This window comes from Cebus imitator, unplaced genomic scaffold (genome assembly GCF_001604975.1).
Source record: "Cebus imitator isolate Cc_AM_T3 unplaced genomic scaffold, Cebus_imitator-1.0 Scaffold156, whole genome shotgun sequence".
Taxonomy (NCBI): Eukaryota; Metazoa; Chordata; class Mammalia; order Primates; family Cebidae; genus Cebus; species Cebus imitator.
Window position 1 is genome coordinate 1,814,826 of NW_016107471.1, and position 21,750 is coordinate 1,836,575.

Here is a 21,750-nt window from a genome sequence, read left to right on the forward strand (position 1 = left end):
TCCTTCTGCCTCAACCTCCTGAGTAGCTAGGACTACAGGTGCATGCCACCACGCCTGGCTAATTTTTGTATTTTTAGTAGAGACCAGGTTTCACCATATTGGCCAGGCTGGTCTCAAACTCCTAACCTCGTGATCCACCCTCCGCAGCCTGTCAAAGTGCTTGGATAACAGGTGTGAGCCACCGCGCCTGGCCCAAAAGTTATTTTTCATATTCAGTCACTCATCTAACCCCTCACAACAGTACAAATGAAAAATATAACTCTTTTTGAAAGTCCTTTATGTTCTTTAGATGAAAAATCTAATTATGTATATCTTAGCCTATGTTATAGTCATTAAGATCAGTATTTGCAAAAAAAAAAAAAAACCCTGAAATATCTATATGTTTAAACAGCTTTATATAATTTAGGGAACTTTTTTTTCAAATTAAGTGATAAATTTATCTTTATCTTAGAAATCACACATTTCTGAAATTGCCAGAGTGGTTTACTGGCATGGTTTGTGACTATAGAAGGATCCAAATTATAAACTCATCTTAATCAGTTTTATCCAACTAGTCACTCCAACACTCTGCAAACAAGCAACTATTTCAATGCTCTCTAATCCTGCTCTACTTCATCAAAGGTTTGCCTTTCATTACCTGGTTAACTCTCCTATTTTAACCAACAGGGAGATCAGTTCACTGTTCATTATTAATTATTAGCTTTTTCAGAAAATCAAGCATGTGTGTCTGCTTCATTGCTCCATCAATTATTTTGGATAAATCCTAATGCCATAATTTTAAACTTAAAGTTCAGATACCTAAGATACTCATTTACTGTAGTGGCCTTGAAAACTTAGCAAATATTAATGATTGTGTAAAAATATAAATTGTGTGATTATTTGTGAATTCATATCAAATGTCAAACATACTTTTAGTGACAAAATGCACTTTTATATAACTTGTAACATATATATATACTTTGAAATGATGTCACTTCCATTTGACTGTCAGAGGTCAGAATACTGCTTTTTAACATTATAATGCTTATAAAATTCTAAAATATGCAATAGTTGCAGAATCTACTGGCCGAATTATGGCAGAAAGTTTTGAACATTCCTCAGAGTATTATTGATTTTAATTTTTCAGAAGAAATTACAACTATAAAAACCACTTTCTGATTATTTGTTTTAGACCTCAAACTTTTATACATCTAACTTTCCATTTCTGACAAGTTTTTTACTGTCATTGGAGAGGAATCAAGAAGTTATGATATTTTCTATACTTCTAATAGAAATTGATGTGAAACCTGTTAAATTGTTATGTCTCATATAGATAACATTATCATTTTTGTTTATCTCCATGATTATTCTTATAGAAATATTACCATGGAAAATTAACTATAACAGTGGCATGAAATTGTTACTTGTTAATGTTTAAATAGGCAGGGGAAACATCACATTTATATAACAATTATTCTTGCTGCCATAAATATGTATGAGAGGAAAACAATTCACTTAATAACAGATCAATATAATAAAGATTAAATTAATTAATTTTCATAGAGCATATAGAAAATCTTTATAGATTCCATTTTGATTGCCAGTCCTTTCTACAAACATATCTAGGTTGACCAATTGTTCTAGTTCAGTACCTTTGTTAAGGCTGCAATTCTCTGAGCCAGTTCAGCCTCTACTTCAGGCAATGTTTCAGCCTTTCTCATGGTCTGCTGCAACTTTTGTTCAGCTAGCTCAAGACGTTCTTGTAACTGTCTGTTTTTCTCTTCCATCTGAAATGGGAATGGGAGCAGAGACACTTAAGGAGTCAGAGTTTGAATAGCAAACACCAGACACCAGGGGATTTGCACCTTAGCCATGATTCTAGATTTAAAATTAGTCACTACCACACCTAAATGTGCAATGTGTTGATTGTTGTCCTTGTTTTCATATATTGCTTATCCATTTTCCTTCACAAAATGCAGCACATTAAAAAAACGAAAAGGCTCTTACCATTGGCAGCAAAAAGGAAAGAAATTACTCATGAGTATAAATTTGAACAAAGGGAATATAGCTCAGTACTAAGACATCAGATATAACATCATAGCAAAATACTGAAAATCATGGTATTTAGACTGGAGTGAGAAAGGTAATGTAGCATTATGATCCAGGCTCTAGAGATAAGGTTGGCAAACATTTTCTGTAATGGGCCAGATAGTAAAAATTTTACATCTCATGTATCACATGGCCTGAATCCCAAATACTCAACTGTGCTGTAGCATAAAAACAATAATAGACTATGATAAAAGGATTGGGCATGGCTGTGTTCCAATAAGACTTTATTTACAAGAGCATGCAAACAACCAGCTTTGGCTCATGGCTATAGTTTGTCTATTTCTGCTATAGAGCCCAAAAAACTTAGAATTCCAGTATATTGGTTCTTGTATTTAGTATATGTATGAGCTTGGGAAAGTGTGACTGTCTCTGAACTATAGTGTCTTCAGTATAATAACTCTACCTACTTCATAGGTGGTGGTTAGAATTAAGTGAGGTAATACATGAAAACTGTTTAGCACAATTTCTTGTTCATGCCTAAATGAAAATAATAGTCATTATTTGTATTATTAAGATAAATAACTTATCTTTCTAGAAAGCAAATTTCAAACTAAAATCATATTTGTTTCAGTATAGAATTTTACATTTTAGAGAATGGTTAATCAAACATCTGTCAAGAAATAGCCTGATTTATTTACTCCATGTTTTGCAAGAATGATGAGAATGAATGGACCAGAACAAAACCAAGACAGAGATACTGAACCTGCCGTAGGATAGCTTCTTTATTTGCTAACTCATTTTCTAGTTTATCATTCATGTCATGTATGGAGGTAGATTCTCTCTGAGCACTGAGGTAACGCTTTTCAAGGGTTGTAATCCTTTCTTCCATATCTTCTTTTTGTGCCATGGCCTACAATTAAAATAATTAAAAAAAAGCAAATCAGATTTTCAGATTGTTTAATTATTGTCATATTACTTAAAATAGAAACATAAAAACTACTCCATTCTTGAAGTAAATACTCATTCCTTTCTTTTCATTGAAAGGACTGTGAGATTTTAGGTGCATTTTCCCAACTTAGCTGTCAGAATTATTTTTATAACTTCGGTTAACCAAAAGCTTTCTACTATCTAAGAATGCAGTGGATTAGTTTTTGAAATCATCTACTGTAGAATTGGCCTTCTTGTAAGACAAGTGGCAGATAAATTAGTTCATTATGCAGTAAAATTAAGTACAATTATGAGTAGAGTTGCAACTCAGAAAATTGTTAAAATGGTGGCTGCAGTTTCAAATTGTAAAGCAATCTTCAAATAGACAACAAATACCATTCATATTCTTACCTTTACATATAAGAAAGAGGAACTCTGTTGTTAAAAAGCAGGAGGAAAAAATATCACATTTGGATCTTATTTACAAAAAATTTACCAATTGACTTAGAAACTTAACGATTTACCTAGTTATGTACTGTTTCAATTACATGAGTTTAGAGAAGTCAATGAACACAAAAATATAGGAAAACATCAAGTGCAAGGGGAGAAAATCATGACGTTAATAATATTTTAAACAGTAATTTTTAAATAATCAAATTTATAGATAGTAATAGGGAGATGATTTTACCTTACTAACAGCTTACATGGAAATTTATTGGTAGTTAGATAACCTACTTTATTGACAATATGTTGAGAGAAAATCAAGTGCAGAAGTGAGGCTCATTGGCCTGGAATGGTTTCCTGAGAATGTGGGAAGCTTCTTTGTATAAAAATTCTGCAATGGAGGAAACAGTGATAGTTTCCATTATGTTATTATCCAGATTCATTTCATCACTTATTCCTAACCAGTGCCTTTGCCAGTCTCCTACGGGGTCCAGAGCCAGTCCTGCCACATATAATAATTGGATAAGCAGACAGCCTTTCTTTCAATCTTCTTTCTTCTTTTTTTGAGATGATAACTCTAATGGAAGTATAGGTAGAATAAAAAGCAAAATAAGGAATAAAATAAGTAATATCCTAATCTAATATAACAAAACATAAATTTTGTTTAAATAAAGAGAGAAAATACCAGAAGTAGTAAATAAATGTGTTGAAATTAAAAATCTCAGGGACATGAGATGAAAACTTGAAATGAGAGGCTGTCTGTATTTGTATGTGTACCATCTTTATATGTGCCATTATTTGACTTAGAAAATTTATGTATATATATATATATATATATATATGCATATATATATATGTGTGTGTATATATATAAATTAAAATTAATTCAAAAGTAATAGATCAGCTGGATGTGGTGGCTCATGCCTGTAATCCCAGCACTTTAAAAGGCTGAGGTAGGCAGATCACTTGAGGTCAGGAGTTCAAGACCAGCCTGCCTGACCAACATGGTGAAACCCCATCTCTACTTAAAATACAAAAATCGTAGCTGGGTATTGTGGCACGTGCCTGTAATCCCAGCTACTCAGAGAGGCTGAGGCATGAGAATTGCTTGAACCTGGGAGGCAGAGGTTGTAGTGGACCGAGATCGCACCACTGCACTCCAGCCTGGGCGACAGGGCAAGACTTCATTTCAAAAAAAAGTAATAGATCTACCATGAAACTCATCATGTTGTCCCTAGAATTCTGCCCATCACAAATCAGCTCTCTCTCTCATATTTTCTGTCTTTTATTCTCCTTACTTTTACTCCACCCTGCTTCCTGAGGCATATTTCTAAATGCTAGTCCAATCATATTGCTTATTGGTTTCAATACATTTACTTCTTCCCCTCCATCTGCAGGGTAAAATCTGAGCTACAAATCCTGGGATAAAAAAGTGGTTTTGTGACCTGATAATACCTTACTTCTGAGTACTGGGGCTAATAATGACCCCCAAAAATTCATGTCCATTTTAACCTGTGAATGTGACCTTATGTTCGAATCAGATTTTATTGACATCATCAAGTTAAGATGAGGTCATATAGGATTAGAATAGGCCATAAATCCAACGACTGGTACTTTTATAAGGAGGGTATTTGGGGACACAGAGATATATGTGGAAGAAGAAGGCAGGCAGGCAGAGACTGGAGTTATATTGCTACCAGCCAAGAATGTCAATGATTGCCAGTAACCATCAGAAACTAGAAGGGGTGAAGAATAAATCCTCACTAGAGCCTTCAGAGATAATATGACCCTGCTGAAACACTGATTTCAGACTTAAAGCCTCCAAGACAATGAGTGACTAAATTACGGTTTTTTTAAGCCATCCAGTCTGTGGCAATTTGTTGCGGCAGCCCTTCAAAACGAATCCACTCTGTGACTTCGTGTCTACCTGGAATGTGTTTTGTCTCCTTTGTCTAGCTCAATCCTACTGACCATCAAGACCTAGTTAAAAGCTACTTGGTTAATTATGTTGATACTAAAGTGTAAACGTAAGAAATTAATCTATGAATTCAGCAAAAATTAGCCAGAATAATTTTTAAGAAATATTATATGCACACCTCTAGATTTTAGGCATCCCAGATAACGCCTACTATTTAAAAAACTACTTATTTTCACTTTTGACTTTTTCTGTTTTACACATTTTTTATCTCAGTGATGGTAGAATTTTTATCTTAGAGGTTCCTTTCAGAGTGCTTAAGATTGTATTCTGTCAGCTTCGTTTTCAACAGAACTCTGGGAAAATTTTGTGGCTTGAAGAGAAAAGTCTAAAGCTAACCTGCATATATAAACTTCTTACTAAATTTTAACAGCAATAAAATCAATAAAAGGCCTACACATATTTCTCAAGAACATGAGCATTGAAGTAGTACTTACTTGCTCCAAATGCTGGTTTGGGACACTTATTAACTCTGTTATAAGGGGTCAATGTTGCTCGCCTATTCTGTGCTTCACCTTCTTCATATATTGTGTGGGTTGAGATTTTAATATGCATCACATAACATTGTTGGTAAGAATTAGAAAGTGCTTTGTATGGTGTTGCATGTAGAAAACATCCTCAATAAATAATAGCTTCTTAAAGTTATTAATCACTATTATTTCCACAATTAGATGATCTCACCCTATGACATACATTACATGCAGGGATTTTGGTATTTTGTAATTTTGGTACTGCATTTTTGATTCAGTGATTCATGTGGGAGATTCAATTTTTAACTGCAGGCTGTGTTGCCAAAAATGAACTGGATTTACAAGTCAGAGAAATAGTTTTTCCCTCTATCACTTGAAAATTCTAAAAAAAGAAGCTTTTCTAGTCCCTAAAACTTGCTACCAAAAAAAAGAAAGAAAGAAAACAAAATAAAGTTGCAATGATCTCTTGAAGTTTATATATATAAATTGGATTTTTTTACATCTAATAAATATAACTCTCTGGTAACTTAGATCTATTAAAGTTAAAAATATAACTACATGTTTCAGATAATAGAAAAGCCAACACTGATATGAATTTAATTCATTTAATCACATAGTGAAATCCTGAATAAATGTTAATAGGAAGTTGGAAAGATAGGATGGCTTTATTCACAAAATATTCCACTGAAAATTTTAGTTATTTGCACAGCTATGTATTTAATGATGTATCATTATCCATATACAATTAATAAACCTCTTAATTAAAAACTGGAGAGATAAGCTACTTTTATAAGATTGCCTATTTTTCTAATATGTGTACTGTGTCTAGCTTTAATTCAACTCACCTACTCTTCATAGGCCAAAATCAATTTAAGGAGTTTTGTTTGAAGACAAAATGTAAAATGAAAGTAAATTTTGGGTAGATTTCTTTTTTGATGCAGGAAAATTACATTCTGAAGCCATCAGTGGAACATATTTATAAATTAGGTTGGTTCAAAAATAATTGCAGTTTTTGTCATTCAAAATAATAGTTCATTTTAGATACCTTAGAATGTCCTCACATACAAAGCAAAATACCTTTCAATTTTCATTTTATGTTATTTCCTAATTTTTCCTTAATTATTGCAACAAACATTTATTATCTGTAAAATTTATAAATCATACTATGCTAGCAATGCTATAGGAGTACCAAGAAAAAGGAGCTTCTTTTTTTTTTTCTACTAAGAAACTTGCAATCTCACACCTGTAATCGCAGACCATTGGGAGAATGGGGTGGGAGGATCTCTTGAACCCAGAAATTTGAGGCCAGCATGAGCAACCTAGTGGGACCCTGTCTCTACAAAAACTACAAAAATTTTCCAGACATCCTGATGTGTGCCTGTAGTCTTAGCTGTTCCAAAGGCTGAGATGAGAGGATTGTTTGAACGTAGGAGATCGAGGTTGCAGTGAGCTGAAAACACTATTGCACTCCAGCTTGGGCAACAGAGCAAGACTCTATCTCTAAAATAAATAAATAAATAAATAAATAAAAATTTAAAAAGAATAATTAAGAAAAGAAAAAGAAACTTGCAATCCAGTTGACCCTGTGTGACCACAGCACAGAAAAATATTATTCAGGAAAATAAAAGCTTTAAGTGTTAAGTAATTTGTTAAGTATGTGATTTTCACATCTTCTTGCTTATTGGAAAAAATGACCAAAATATTGATTAGAGGACAGTTATATTGTAGCTGCATTTTTATGATAGTTGCTATCACTGAATAAATTATTACACTGTGCTGATTTTGGAAGCAGTTCATAGTGGAAGAAGCACAGGTTTTGAAGCCATGCTGATCTTGTTTCTCTTCGGTGCAGGTGGGGATGGAACTGCACAGGCCTTTGGCAAGTTACTTTACCTCACTGAACCTTATCGTTTTCATCTGAGAAAAATGGAGATAATAATTAGTATTTCCCCTTTTTGTCAATTGTGAGGAATTAGAGAAATTCTATGTAATACACCTGTAATAGTTTTCACATGTGACTGGTCCTTAAACAATCCTTCACAAACCAGGGGCCTGTGTCTTGAGACCTGAATATTTCAGAAGCAGTTTATTTAGCTTTCACAGTTGTGTGTGTGTGTGTGTGTGTGTGTGTGTATGTGCGTGTGTGCAAAAATAAAGGTGATGCATACAGTAATGCAGGCGGAATACAGGCCCTTTCACAGGTCTCATCAACGCCATCACTTCCTACTGTCTTGCACCTGGCACTTAACACTTTTCCATTGCCAGCCTGGCTCTGAAAACATTTGTGTTCACAACCACCCTTCAAAGATGGATAACCAGAGATATTCCTTTCTCATGAAACTGTTCTAAAACATAAATATGTAGAAATGATGGGGCTGATAATAATAGTTGTATTTAAAAATAATTCCATGTGAAAGGAGAATGTTATTACCATTAGAATGGATTCCCAATAAAAGTACACCTGGCATCAGAGGAGTGACATTTTCCATCTGACTGGGTGTTTTGTCACTTACATTCAGAGCCTGTTAGTATCAAGGAGTTATTTTTAAATGGGCAGTAAGAAAATGGGAATTGGATCCTCGGCCTTACCTCTAAGTGATGCTGGACTAGATAAGCATTAATAGAGCAGTGAGTACTAAAATGAAAGGAAATCAGCTAAATCTCCAGAACCAAGAGAATGAAGACAGAGAGAATGAGCAACAGATGAAGAAGTGAGCCTGGTGATTTGATAGCTAGATATCCTCATGATTCCTTAACAGTAAACAGAAGAGGGGTTAAACTGCCTTTACTTTATGAATTCTCTGAATTTGAATTGTGGGGAGGAGAGAAGAAGAGAGATGCATCCATGGACTATTAATTCATAAAAGTTGTATCATTATCTGTGCTACAGTGGAGCAGTTTACCACTTCATGGTTCACCTATCTTTTTGTTTTGTTTTGCTGATAGGCATTGTCTTAGTACATATTCTAATATCACTCATACCTTCTGATATTTACTTATAAATATCTATTCTTTCAGCAAAGATTTTTTGAGTGTCTATGATACAATCAATAGTTGTGTAGGTACTCTGAAGACAGCAGTGAACAAAACAAGGACAAAAAATCCTACCCTTATAGATCTTTACAAATAGTTGGGGAGGGAGGCATATGATAAACAAGTTTATCAGTTAAAAATATATTTTGTCAGATGACAGAAGTCATGTGGGAGGTTTATTTAATCAAAAGAAGAAAGAGAGTGTATATGTGTAAACACCAACGTCTGGGGACATTTCACTTAGAAAACGATATTGAGCAAAGTCAGAGGGAAAATAAAATGCAACAAAACAGGTCTGGCTTAAGAGGTCACTCCAGTTGAGCAGTGTATGTTAAGATGAGATAGTAGATGGTCTCTAAGAGGTCAGGAAGGTCATAGTAGAGAGACTGTATATGGCTTTTAGACCACTGTAAGGGCTTTGATATTACTATAAGTAAAATAGGTAGTCATTAAAAGTCATTTAAGAAGAAAAGTGATGTGAACTGACTTACAGGCAGGCTGCTCAAGCTGCTGTGTTGAGCATAGATTGAGGTGAGCTGAAGGCATGAGCAGGAAGACCAGGCAACAGACTATTGAAATAATCCAGTGAGAGATAGTGATTGTGTAGGAAAAGAAAAAGCCATGAAAATTCTAAGAAGAGGTCCGAATATGAATAGTTTGAAATTGCAGATAACAGGATTTACTGCTGAATCAAACTGAGTGGGTGAAAGGAAAGATCTTAAGGATATCACCAATTTGGTACACAGAATAGGGCCAACTTGATGAAGAACTAGCAAATTATATACAAAAGATATTTTAAAAAGGTAAAAAGTATATTATTTAAAAGAATATGTAAAAATGAAAAAGGCAAAGAGTCAGAAAATACAATTCCCACAAATATAAATAATTTTCTTTTTATTTGTGAGTGAAAAGTTGAAAAAGTTAAAAGACTCTAAACATTGTACTTGAGCAGGTACAATGATTTGACAGTGTTACAAATCAAACATCTCCTAGTATCTTTTGCAGTAACTTAAAGTACTGTCTCTTTTCACTGGATCTTAGCCAAGAGACTGAGAAGTGATTTAAGCACTCATTTTTTTTAAGTATAAAAAGGAACTTTAAGTCTAACAGGAATGTAATATGTAGACAAAGAAAGGTTTTGTTATATATATATATATATATGTGTGTGTGTGTGTGTGTGTGTGTATACATGTATATTCACAGATGTACATTCACATTCATAAACATAAAACCAAAATAAGCAATGAAACAATTTAAAATATTTTTTTAGTATTCCAGCTAAGAGTATAGCAATTCATGATACATACCATATTTAGGATTATTTAAAATTAAAACTTAGATTTAAAATATTGTATTAACAGCTTCAGAATGTCTTTTTATATCAGAGACTTGATACCACACATTTCTTACCATATATATTTAAAGCTTCATAAAATAAACTATTTTTGCCTTATCAAACAAGTTTCATAATTAATATAATGCATGCAAAAGTAAAAGTATGGCCTTTTGAGAAGTAAAAAGTATATGGTCATTAGGGGAAATTACGGAAACAGCACCTCAGAAGCAGAATTCAGAAATCAAAGACTGAAAGTGACATGAATCACTTACCTCCCTAATGTCCCTTTGATACTTGGTGTTCATTTCTTCTGTTTTAATGAGATCCTTTCTTGCTGTCTCTGCTTCCTGTTCCACCTCTCCCACCCGGGAAGAAAGGGCTGCTAAACGTTCTTTCATCTGGGCCATTTCATAGTTTTGCTTTTCAAGTAATTCTTGTAGTTCAACTATTTGACTAGTGTCATCAGTTGAGTCTATAGAACCATTGGACAAACGCTGCGGGAATAGAAAAAAAAATGGCACTAAAGAATTTTCATCTTTAAAATTTAAAACGAACTTAAATAAATGAAACTGACACTGCTATCACACTGAGAAATAAGAACTTCTGAAAAGAATTAGTTTTGCCGAAAAACTAAGTTTCTGAGAAAACTGTTAACTAACATTAAAATATGAAGGTAGATCAGTAATTTTCAAACAGTTTAATAGATATATTTGAACTGAAAACTATACTACTCTTTATATGTATATAAAACATAGCATAAAACACTGATTCATCTATCCTAAACATTTAAGTATCAGCTACTATTTTATCAATTAGATATATAATTTACTATCAATTTACAATATTATATTGATATAACACCACATGTCATTTTTAATTAATAGGTAAGAACCTATAAAATGTGCAATGTTAAAATTTTTGTGCAAGATTCTTTGTAAATTTTTAAGTTTTATTTTCAGTGATGCCCAGAAAAAGAACTTACCAAATATTTTTTGTTAAAGATTATTCCTGTTGTGAATCTGACCTAGCTGAAACAAACATACAGTATAGAAAAGTCTTAATTTCTATATTACTATTAACATAAAAATCATGTGGCCAGCATGGTGGCTCACACTTGCAATCCCAGTACTTTAGGGGGCCTAGGCGGGCAGATCACAAGGCCAGGAGATCGAGAACAGCCTGGCTAACACAGTGAAACCCTGTCTCTACTAAAAATATGAAAAATTAGGCAGGCATGGTGGCATGGCCTCTAGTCCCAGCTACTCGGGAGGCAAAGGCAGGAGAATCACTTGAACCCGGGAGGCAGAGGTTGCAGTGAGCTGAGATCGTGCCACTATACTCCAACCTCGTGACAAAGCAAGACACTGTCTCAAAAAATAAAATAAAGTGTGTGCACAGAACTCACAGGAAGGAGGCTGGAAAGCATTAAATATTTTGAGAGCTGATTTTTCTACTTTCTGGAAGGACTGCCTAGAAACCAGAGGTTTCCAAAAGTATGTCTTCAGAAGTATGCCCTACACCTAAAGTCTAAAATATATAAACAATCCAAACAACTCAATGGGAAGAAAACAAATTCCCAGACTAACAGGCAAGAGATCTGAATAAACATTTCTCAAAAGAAGACATACAAATAACCAGCGGATATATGAAAAAATGCCCAATATCACAATGTATCAGGGAAATACAAATTAAAGCCACAATGAGATATCACTTAATACCTGTTAGAATGGCTATCAGCAAAAATAAGTAAGTGTTGGTAAGAGATTAAGAATGTGGGAAAAGGGAACCCTTGTATACTACTGATAAAAATGTAAATTAGTATAGCCACTATTGAAAAAAAATGAGAATTCCTCAAAAAATTAAAATTATCATATGGTCCAGAAATCTCACTTCTGGGTATATAACCAAAGGAATTGAAATCAGTGTGTTGAAAAGATATCTGCACTTCCATGTTCAATGCAGAATTATTTACAATAGCCAAAATACAAATCAGCCTAAGTGTCTATCAATGGATGAATGGGTAAAAATAAATGTGGTATACATACATATTGAAATACTATTCAGCTGCTAAAAACAAGGAAATTCTGTCATTTGTGACAACATGGATGAACCTGGAAGACACTACGCTAAGTGAAATAAGCCAGGCACAGAAAGACAAATACTTCTTGACCTTGATTATCTGTAGAATCTAAAAGAGTCAAACTCATAGAAATTGATAGTAGAATGGTGGTTGCCAGAGGCTGGAAAAGAGGAAGGCTGTGATGAGTAAATGGGAGATATTAGTCAAAGAGTAAAACGTTTCAGTTATACTTTAAGAATTACAGTCTATTACATAGCATGATGACTATAGTTAATAAAAATACATTGATAGAAGAGATTTTAAGTGTTCTCACAACAAAAATGATAAGTAGGTGAGTGACGGATATATTAATTAACTGTTTGAATCATTCTACATTGTATACATATATCAAAACATTACATTGTGTCCCATGAAATATACAACTATTATTTGTCAGTTAAAAATTAAGAGGCCAGGTACTGTGGCTCACTCTTTTAACCCCAGTGCTTTGGGAGGCAGAGGCAGGAGACTGCTTGAGGCCAGGAATTTGAGACCAGCCTGGGTGACATAGTAAGACCTCATCTCTAGAAAAAAATTAAAAAAAAAAAAAAAAAAAAATCATTAGGGTGTGGTGGCATTCACACATAGTCCTAGATGCTCAAGAGGCTGAGGCAAAAGGATGGCTTGATTCTAGGAGTTTGAGGCTGTAGTGAGCCACGATTATGTCACAGCACTCCAGCATGAGCAACAGAACCATATGGCGGAAGGAAGGAAGGAAGGAAGAAAGGAAGGAAGGAAGGAAGGAAGGAGGGAGGGAAGGAGGGAGGGAGGGAAGGAGGGAAGGCAGGCAGGAAGGCAGGAAGGCAGGAAGGCAGGAAGGCAGGAAGGGGCTACATGTGGTGGCTTGCTCTTGTAATCCCAGTGCTTTGTGAGGCTGGGGTGGGAGGATCACTTGAGGCCAGGAGTTTGAGACCTGCCTGGGCAACATGGGGAGACCCCATCTCTAAAAAAAAGAAAAAACAGAAAAATTAGCCAGGTGCAGTTGTGTACGCCTATAGTCTCGGCAACTAGGGAGGCATAGGTGGGAGGATTGCTTGAGCCTGGGAGATCAGGCCGCAGTGAGCCATGATAATACTATGGCACTCTAGCATTCCAGCCTGAGTGACAGAGTGAGACTCTGACAAAAGAAAAAACAAAGTATGCTCCACAGCCTAGCTACTTTGGAGTTTTATAGTGAGGATAATGCAGCAATTTGAGAGAAACAACTAAGAGAAAAAGAATGTAAGAAGAAACAGGAAAGTACAGAGAAAATATAACGGAAGTACGGTCATTTCTGCTCATGTTTTAAGCACTTGTTTAAAAGCATGAATTTGTTTCAACATGATAGATATATTAGGAAACAATTTCAATGTAATGTAAATTGTGTGTGTCTGTGTGGGTGTGCGCACGCACGTAGCTGCATTTTAATATGCAATTTTCTTCCTAAGCAGCACTGGCTAAATACAGAAAACTACACATGGCTGAAGGAAAAACAAGCCACATAGGAACACTTAGAATGCATCCATTCCTCAAATATCTAATACTGACCTCAGTCCGCCATATACGTTAAAAATTTGCCCATCTGCACCTGTGTTACAACTTCCTGTTGATTTCAGAAACCGTTTCTTCTACCATTTCACAATAAAGTAAAGCCTTCAAGTTTTCTAACACTCACTTCCACAAGCCAACTTCAGCTCTTTTTCAGGGATAAAAAAATACTTATCACTATATTTATGCAATTTCCAAACATTTAACATGTCAAAACTGTTACCATTTTTATTCGTTTTTTTACCTTTATTTTAATGTGACATTGATAAAGTTTTTAGTGTTGTGCCATAAACCTCATTTCCCCCATAAGCCCGTGTTTTTTATTGCACAATATGCATAGCTCATGATTTTTAGGAATTCAAATGACATATAGTATATTGGACTACAGAAGAATGGGAAGAACAGAAAGCATCATGAAAGCAGTGTGAGAAAGGTAAAACACAGAGAAAGGAAATGCAGACAAATGGCAAGAAGTACTGATAAGTACAATAGCTTAATACAATGTGAGAGTGTGGAGAAATAGCTGAGTGAATCAAAATTAAAAGAGCGGAGAAAGATAGAGACAATTGTCTTTTTAAAGTTGACTAGAGGAATTTCCCAATGTGAGGAGGTAGCAGTTCTATTAAATCTTATACTTGTCTAGTTACTTGTAGCTTGTATACAGAGTTTGAAGATATTTAAAATTATGGCAAACCCCTGCAAAATCATATCTGTTATCTCAAATTTGGAAATAACTGGCTGGCAATTGATTCTACCCTTCTTCCCTAGTCCAGATCTTAGATGCTGCCTAATGATTATAAACTGGCCTTTCTGAGTTCAATGTACAGATAGCTGTGTAATGTAGAAGTTCACAATTCCATTCCTCTAGGAGCAATTCCTAGAGAAATGCTCAGCTCTGATCCTTCAACCAGCAACATCCCCACCAGAAAGGAGAAGAGAGACTATAGAGGGGGATGTGATCAATGAATGGTAGTAGGAACTCCAACATTCCTACATATTCGTAATATCACTTACCACTTTTATTAAATAGAGTTTGGTACCCACAATACAGAAGTTCTATGTTCAGATATGGGATGATATCTTCAAAGGATTAAGTCTGTAGATTCAACTTGTATCTTAAGAGATAATTTAGTAACCAACAGTGACTCCTTGGCAATAATGTTTAATACTATAAATAAAACTATAATGCAATCATACTAAATAATTCAAAAACACTTCTTAAAAATAGGAGAAACTATTGTATTCTTGGGGTAAGCAAATATAACTTGATATTTTAATACAATGAAAAAACATTACTGAACTCTCCAAAATGCATGAATCGCAAAAAAATGATGCTGAGAAACAGAAGCTAGATACAAAAGAGTACGTAATGTGTGATTCAATTAATTTGAAATTCTAGAAAAGACCATTCAAATCTATAATGCCAGGAAAGCAGATTGGTTGTTGCCTGGGCTAAGAGGTGGAATGGGGGAGGTGGAGTTGACTTCAAGGGAGCATTAGAGTACTTTTAAGGGTTATGAGGATGTTCTTTATATTGATTCAGGTGCTTACGGAGGCATATATATTTATCCAAATTGACAGAATTGTGCACTTAAATTGCATGTTCATTGTACAGTAATAAATTTGCTTTTTAAAAATACAAAAACCATGAAAAATAAATTTTTATTTTGAAAAATGTTTTATAGAATTAAAAATCATATTTAAGATTTTAGAGTTCTAAAGAATTTTGGAGAAATTGAGACTCATGTAATCACATAGAGTTGATCTGAATTAAAAGGCAGAACTTTTATTCCCAGTTCAGTTAATTTAGTTAATTTACCCTTTACCATACTGCCTCTGATAGGAACATATAAATCAACAGGATAAATTATACATGCTTCATAGTATAAGCAGGTACCAAGCATCCACACACCATATACATATGTGCGTACATATATATATATATATATATATATAATATTGACAAACATTTTTTCAGTGCAAATGAATATTTATTTTCTAATTAGAAAAATGTTTGTTCCAATTCTGTGCACCTGCAGTCCATTAAACCTTGTTAATGCATTTAACAAGAAAATTGCATATTTTTAAAGGGGCTCCAGATAAGAGAAATTTAACTAACTATAGATAGTAATCAGGCAATTAAAATAAAACATTTTTAAATGTTAACTTTTTAAATTACATTAAGCAGTAAATGTTCACTGCATAGTCTTTATGTTATATTGTTGGGATTGTCCATGAGAAGATTTTTAAACTCTCAATTTTTATTCTGTCATGTTTATGAAACTTTTATTTGTAGAAAATATATAATCTTAATTTTTATCACTAAATATATTGTATGGTAAGCTTACTGTATGTCTTAATAATATCAAAGTAGAAAGGTATATTAAAACTGTGATTTATATCTTATAAAAAGAATATCTTGTTTTTGTTCTAAACCATCATTACCTTGACATGTCTTAAAAATAAATTGTGGAACTTTAAATGACAAATGGCAATATTAAAAGTCAGTACTTATTTTAAGCAGCATTATTGAGATATAATTTACATGCTATAAAATGCACCCTTTAAATATGCAAAGTTAAATAGAGTTTAGTATACTTACAAGGTGTGCAAATATCAACATAAGTTAATCTCACATTTTTTCACCCCTAGTGGAAATCTCATACTTATTAGCAGTCACTCACACACCTCCAGCCCCAGACAATCACTAACTACATTCTGTCATACAAATTTGTTGCTCTGAACCTTTCACATAAGTGGAGTCACTGAACATGTGTTCTTTCATGACTAGTTTTATGCACTGAGCATGGTGTTTTTGAATTTTATTCAAGTACTCTAGCATGTTATCCATACATCATTTCTATTATTGCTGAATTGTATTCCATCATGGGGATATACTACATGCTGTTTATATATTCATCAGTTGATAGACATTAAAGTTGTACCCACCTTTTGGCTACTATAAATAATTGTCATAAACTTTTGTATATAAGTCTTTATGTGGACAAATGTTTTTGGAAAAATAGATTCCTAGGAGTAGAATTGCTGGACTGTATGGTAATTCTATCTTTAACATGTTGAGGAACTGTTTTCCAAAGAGGTTGCACCATTTTACATTCCTACCAACAATGTATGGAGAGTTCTAATTTTCCACATCTTCACCAAAACTTATTATTATCGGTCTTTTTAGCTATTCTAGTGAGTGCAAAGTGATATTTCCTTGTGGTTTGAATTTGCATTTCCTAATGACTAATGACGTTGGACGTCGTTTCAGGTACTTATCCATTTGTATATATTATTTGGAGAAATGTCTATTCAAATGATTGGCCTTCATATTAATTGGATTTACATATATTTTTATTGTTGATTTATATGAATTTTTGACATATATTTTTACCCAAGTCTTTTGTCAAACATATGGCTTGCAAATACTGTCTATTCTGTAGGTTATCTTTTCCTTTCTTTCATGATGGTGTTGTTTGAATTTCAAAAGATTTTAAGAAAATCCAATTTATCTTTTTTTTATGGCTTGTGCTTTGGGTGTCATTTCTAAAAAATCAATTTACAACACAAGGTCATAAAGATATTCAATTTGTTAAAACAGTAAAAAGTATATATTTGAAATTATTATCAAACGCAATAAAGACTTGCATGTTAAAATTTAAAATATATAAATTTTTACTCATTCATAAATATTCTGAACACTTTGTGTCAGATGGAAGATAATTAAGTTTTAGAATTTTTTAAAGGTGATAATACATTTTTGACATCAAGGCAATTCTATCAAGCAGAGAAGTAATATACAAATAAGCAAGTATATGCATTGCAATTAAGTATTATCATAAATTTTTATTTTGCTTCATATTTATCTTGTGAGAGCAGAGAATATCTTTGTAATATTCTTTGAGTTGAGTCTTAAAAGATGAGTAATTATATTTCAAGTAAGGGAAGGGAGAGGAGTACTTATTCTAGGAACAAAAAATAACACGAGCAAAGGGAGGGAGGGGGACACTCCCTGCAGAATAATTGTGAATAATTCTTCCCTCTGAATAATTATCCTGTATTCAGAGAAGAAAATATGTGCTATAAGGAAATGGTAAGATATGAGACTTGAAAGGGAAGGCCAGCATAGATTATGATGGCCTTTGTTTTTCCATACTGAATAAACTCTGGGTACCACATAGAATGACAGAGAGCTGTCAAAGGTGTTTGAACAGAGAAGTAACATGTAAAACTCTGCAGGTAAGCTGTAACTCTCTCATCATAAACCTGGTAATTCAGATAAACCCTTTTCTATCTGTAATGGACAATTTTTGTTTGTTCAATATCCATTTTTCTTTTTCCCCCTTTTTCACAGCTAGAGTTGCCAGATGAAATAGAGAATGTACGCTTAGATTCCAATTTTCAATAAACAATAAAAAAACTCAAGCATAAAGATGTCACATGCAGTATTTGGGTCAAGCTTCCTCTAGGGGAATTGATTATACAAAGAAAGCATTGAGCTAAAACCTGCAATACAAGCATAAATCATGCAGTTATCTGGCAGAGGAAACAGAAAGATCAAAGACAAAGAGACACAAGTGGGTTTTGGATTCTCAGGGAGACCAGTGTTGCTAGAATCGACTGGACTAAATAAAGCAAGAGGGTGGGAGTCGATATAGATGGAAATAAGATGTGGGTTCTTGAGATCATTTTAAGACTGGCTTTTACTCAAGGTGTTATGAGAACTATAGGAAGATGTTGAGCAGAGAAGTGGCATGATTTCACTTACATTTTCAATGGATTCTCGGTCCTCTTATAAAAGTCAGGACAAACAATGAATTTAAGAAAATAAATTAAGAGGTGAAAGATTATGCTGGCTTAGACCAGGGTAATAGAACTAAAGGTTATAAAATTGGTGATATTCTTTGAATGGATTGAATGTGATATGTGACAAAAAGCATAGACTCAAGGATGACTGCAAGATTTGTACAATTAGAAAGATGCAGTTATTTTTTGAGAAGATAAAATTTATAAGAGAAGCAGATTTGTGAGGATGGGGCAAAATCATGGACTGGGTTTTGAAAACAAAGTTTAAAAGGACTTATTAGATGTCAAAGTAAATGTGTCAGGCAGGAAACCGTATGAGCTCACATTAAAGAGTAGTGAGTACATGGTTGTTTTCTGCAAGCAGTTATAACATTGGATGAGATCATCTGTGGAGTGAAGTAGGGGGTCATCAAAGATGACTAAGAATATCTTTTTAGAACTCTCTTCTGTTGTTACCTTATCAGAGAGGTCTTTCACCCCTGTCATATTATATATTTACAAAATATGTTTGTTGTCTATCTCATCTACCAAAATATATATTCATAAAATTTCTATCTCTATTAAAAGTTTAAATTTTAACCTATATATTCTTGTACACTCAACTGAAGCAATACAATTTTCATACTTGGCTGTCAAATAGACTTTCCAAACTCAATATGTTTAAAACATGTGTTCAAAAAGTGTTTCTTCTCCAAATTTGTTTTGCCTTAATTCATTCTCAACTCAATTAGTGAGAACTCCATGTTTTCACTTTCTCCAAAAGTGGCTGACTCATCATGAGTTCACCCTTTTCCTCCCATCTTTTATACGATCTATTAGAAAAACTCTGTCATGACCTCCCCCATTGTTACTCTACTCTCCTTTGAATTACTGTTATAACCTTGTAACTCATACTTTGTTTCTAAACTTGTTTCTTATTTTCATTCTAATAGCAGTCAGACTGGTAAAAGAATGAAAATAATTCTTATACCATGGTGATTCTGTTACACTGTAGTTAAATCAATATTCCCAAAATAAATTTTAATAATTATCAGCAATATAAAACATAGAAATGTCCCACATAACAGCATGAAATAAACATGTTAATGATTGATAGAGAAAAACACTTATCTGTCAAATTCTTAAATGATCTGTACAGTTTGAACATGTGTATTTATTATTTTCTTTAGAGAAACCCATCAACTGAAAGCTTTCAAATGTTTTTATTTTATCACTTCTAAAATAACACTAGAGTGGATCTATCTTCCCGGATCACTAAGTAGTCCTTTTAGATGTGTAAATATAAGTCAAGTAGGCTCCCACATCCCAAAGAAGAATATTTAATAGAATCCTGAAAAAAAGTGCCTCTTCTACTATGTCTTGATATCCATTGAAGATAGACTGGATAAGGAAAATGTGGCATACATGCACCATGGAATACTGTGCAGCCATAAAAAATGATGAGTTCATGTCCTTTGCAGGAACACAGATGAAGCTGGAAACCATCATTCTCAGCAAACAAACAAGAATAGAAAAACAAACATTGCATGTTCTCACTCATAAGTGAGTGTTGAACAATGAGAACCCATGGACATAGGGAGGGGAACATCATACACTGGGGTCTGTTTGGGGTTGGGAAACTAGGGGAGGGATAGCAGGAGGAGGGAGACCTGGGGAGGGATAACATTAGGAGAAATACCTAATGTAGATGACGGGAGAATGGAACCAGCAAACCACCAAGGCATGTGTATACATATGAAACAAACCTGCATGTTCTGTACATGTACCCCAAAACTTAAAGTGTAATAAAAAAAAACGAGAGGGGAGAAGGAAGATATCAACATAATCACCAGGAAATCTCAGGAAGGAGAGGAAAAAAACAGATTGCTCCCCTTTCAATTGTGAAATTCAATATTTTTCTAAATTCTTTGGTAAACTAAGACAATTGACTGGATCACAAGGAGTTCCAGCAGTCCACAAGGAGAACTTACCATGAGGGAAGGAAGGGTATCAACTTGAACTAGGGTCCAACACCTGGTGGTGGTTCTGGCATGGAATCTGGAAGACCCTCCTGGCTCAGTCATCTTGAATTTGGGAACATGGGTATAAACCTAAACTTCAACTGGTAAAACTTGGAGAATAGAAAATTCTTCCTGAAAAAGCACCTCCATAGAGGTTTTCACTACTGCTGGTGGAACCTCCAAACTAGGCCATTTACTGGCATAGGATAGTTTCATTCATTCATTCATTATACTTTAGGTTCCGGGGTACATGTACAGATCATGCAGATTGTTACATAGGTATACATGTGCCATAGTAGTGGTTTGCTGCATCCATCACCTGTCATCTACATTAGGTATTTCTCCTAATGCTATCCCTCCCCTATCTCCCCATCCCCTGCTATTCTTCCCCTAGTCCCTCAACCCCCAGGCCCCAGTGTGTGATGTTCCCCTCCCTGTGTCCATGTGTTCTTTGTTCAACACCCACTTATGAGTGAGGACATGCAGTGTTTGGTTTTCTGCTCTTGTGTCAGTTTGTTGAGAATGATGGTTTCCAATTTCATCCATGTCCCTGCAAAGGACACGAACTCATTCTTTTTTATGGCTGCATAGTTTTCCATGGGGTAAATGTACCACATTTTCTTTATCCAGTCTATCATTTATGGGCATTTGGGTTGGTTCCAAGTCTTCGCTATTGTGAATGGTGCCACAATAAATATACATGTATATGCATCTTTATAATAGAATGATTTATAATCCTTTGGGTATATACCCAGTAATGGGATTGCTGGAAAAAATGGTATTTCTATCTAGTTCCTTGAGGAATTGCCACACTGTCTTCCACAATGGTTAATTTATACTTCATCAACTGCATAAAAGTGTTCCTATTTCCTCACATCCTCTCCAGCATCTGTTGTCTACTAATTTTTTAATGATTGCCATTCTAACTGGCATGAGGTGGTATCTTAATGTGGTTTTGATTTGCATTTCTTTAATGACCAGTGATGATGAGCTATTTTTCATATGTTTGGTGGCTACATAAATGTCTTATTTTGAAAAATGTCTGTTCATATCCTTTGCCCACTTTTTGATGGGGTTGTTTG

The 21,750-nt window shown here is 34.1% G+C and overlaps 1 protein-coding gene across 26 annotated transcripts in view; it reads right to left on the reverse strand.

Annotated features, from left to right (window-relative positions):
• PPFIA2 (PTPRF interacting protein alpha 2) overlaps positions 1–21,750 on the reverse strand; it is a 485,065-nt gene that overhangs the window by 110,562 nt on the left and 352,753 nt on the right. For all 26 annotated transcript variants that reach the window (XM_017543486.2, XM_017543479.2, XM_017543480.2 and 23 more), the window contains 3 exons: positions 10,486–10,707; positions 2,792–2,938; positions 1,632–1,766 (listed from right to left, as the gene is read on the reverse strand). In XM_017543486.2, coding sequence (XP_017398975.1) covers positions 1,632–1,766; positions 2,792–2,938; positions 10,486–10,707 — 504 coding nt within the window. The remainder of the gene's footprint in view (positions 1–1,631; positions 1,767–2,791; positions 2,939–10,485; positions 10,708–21,750) is intronic.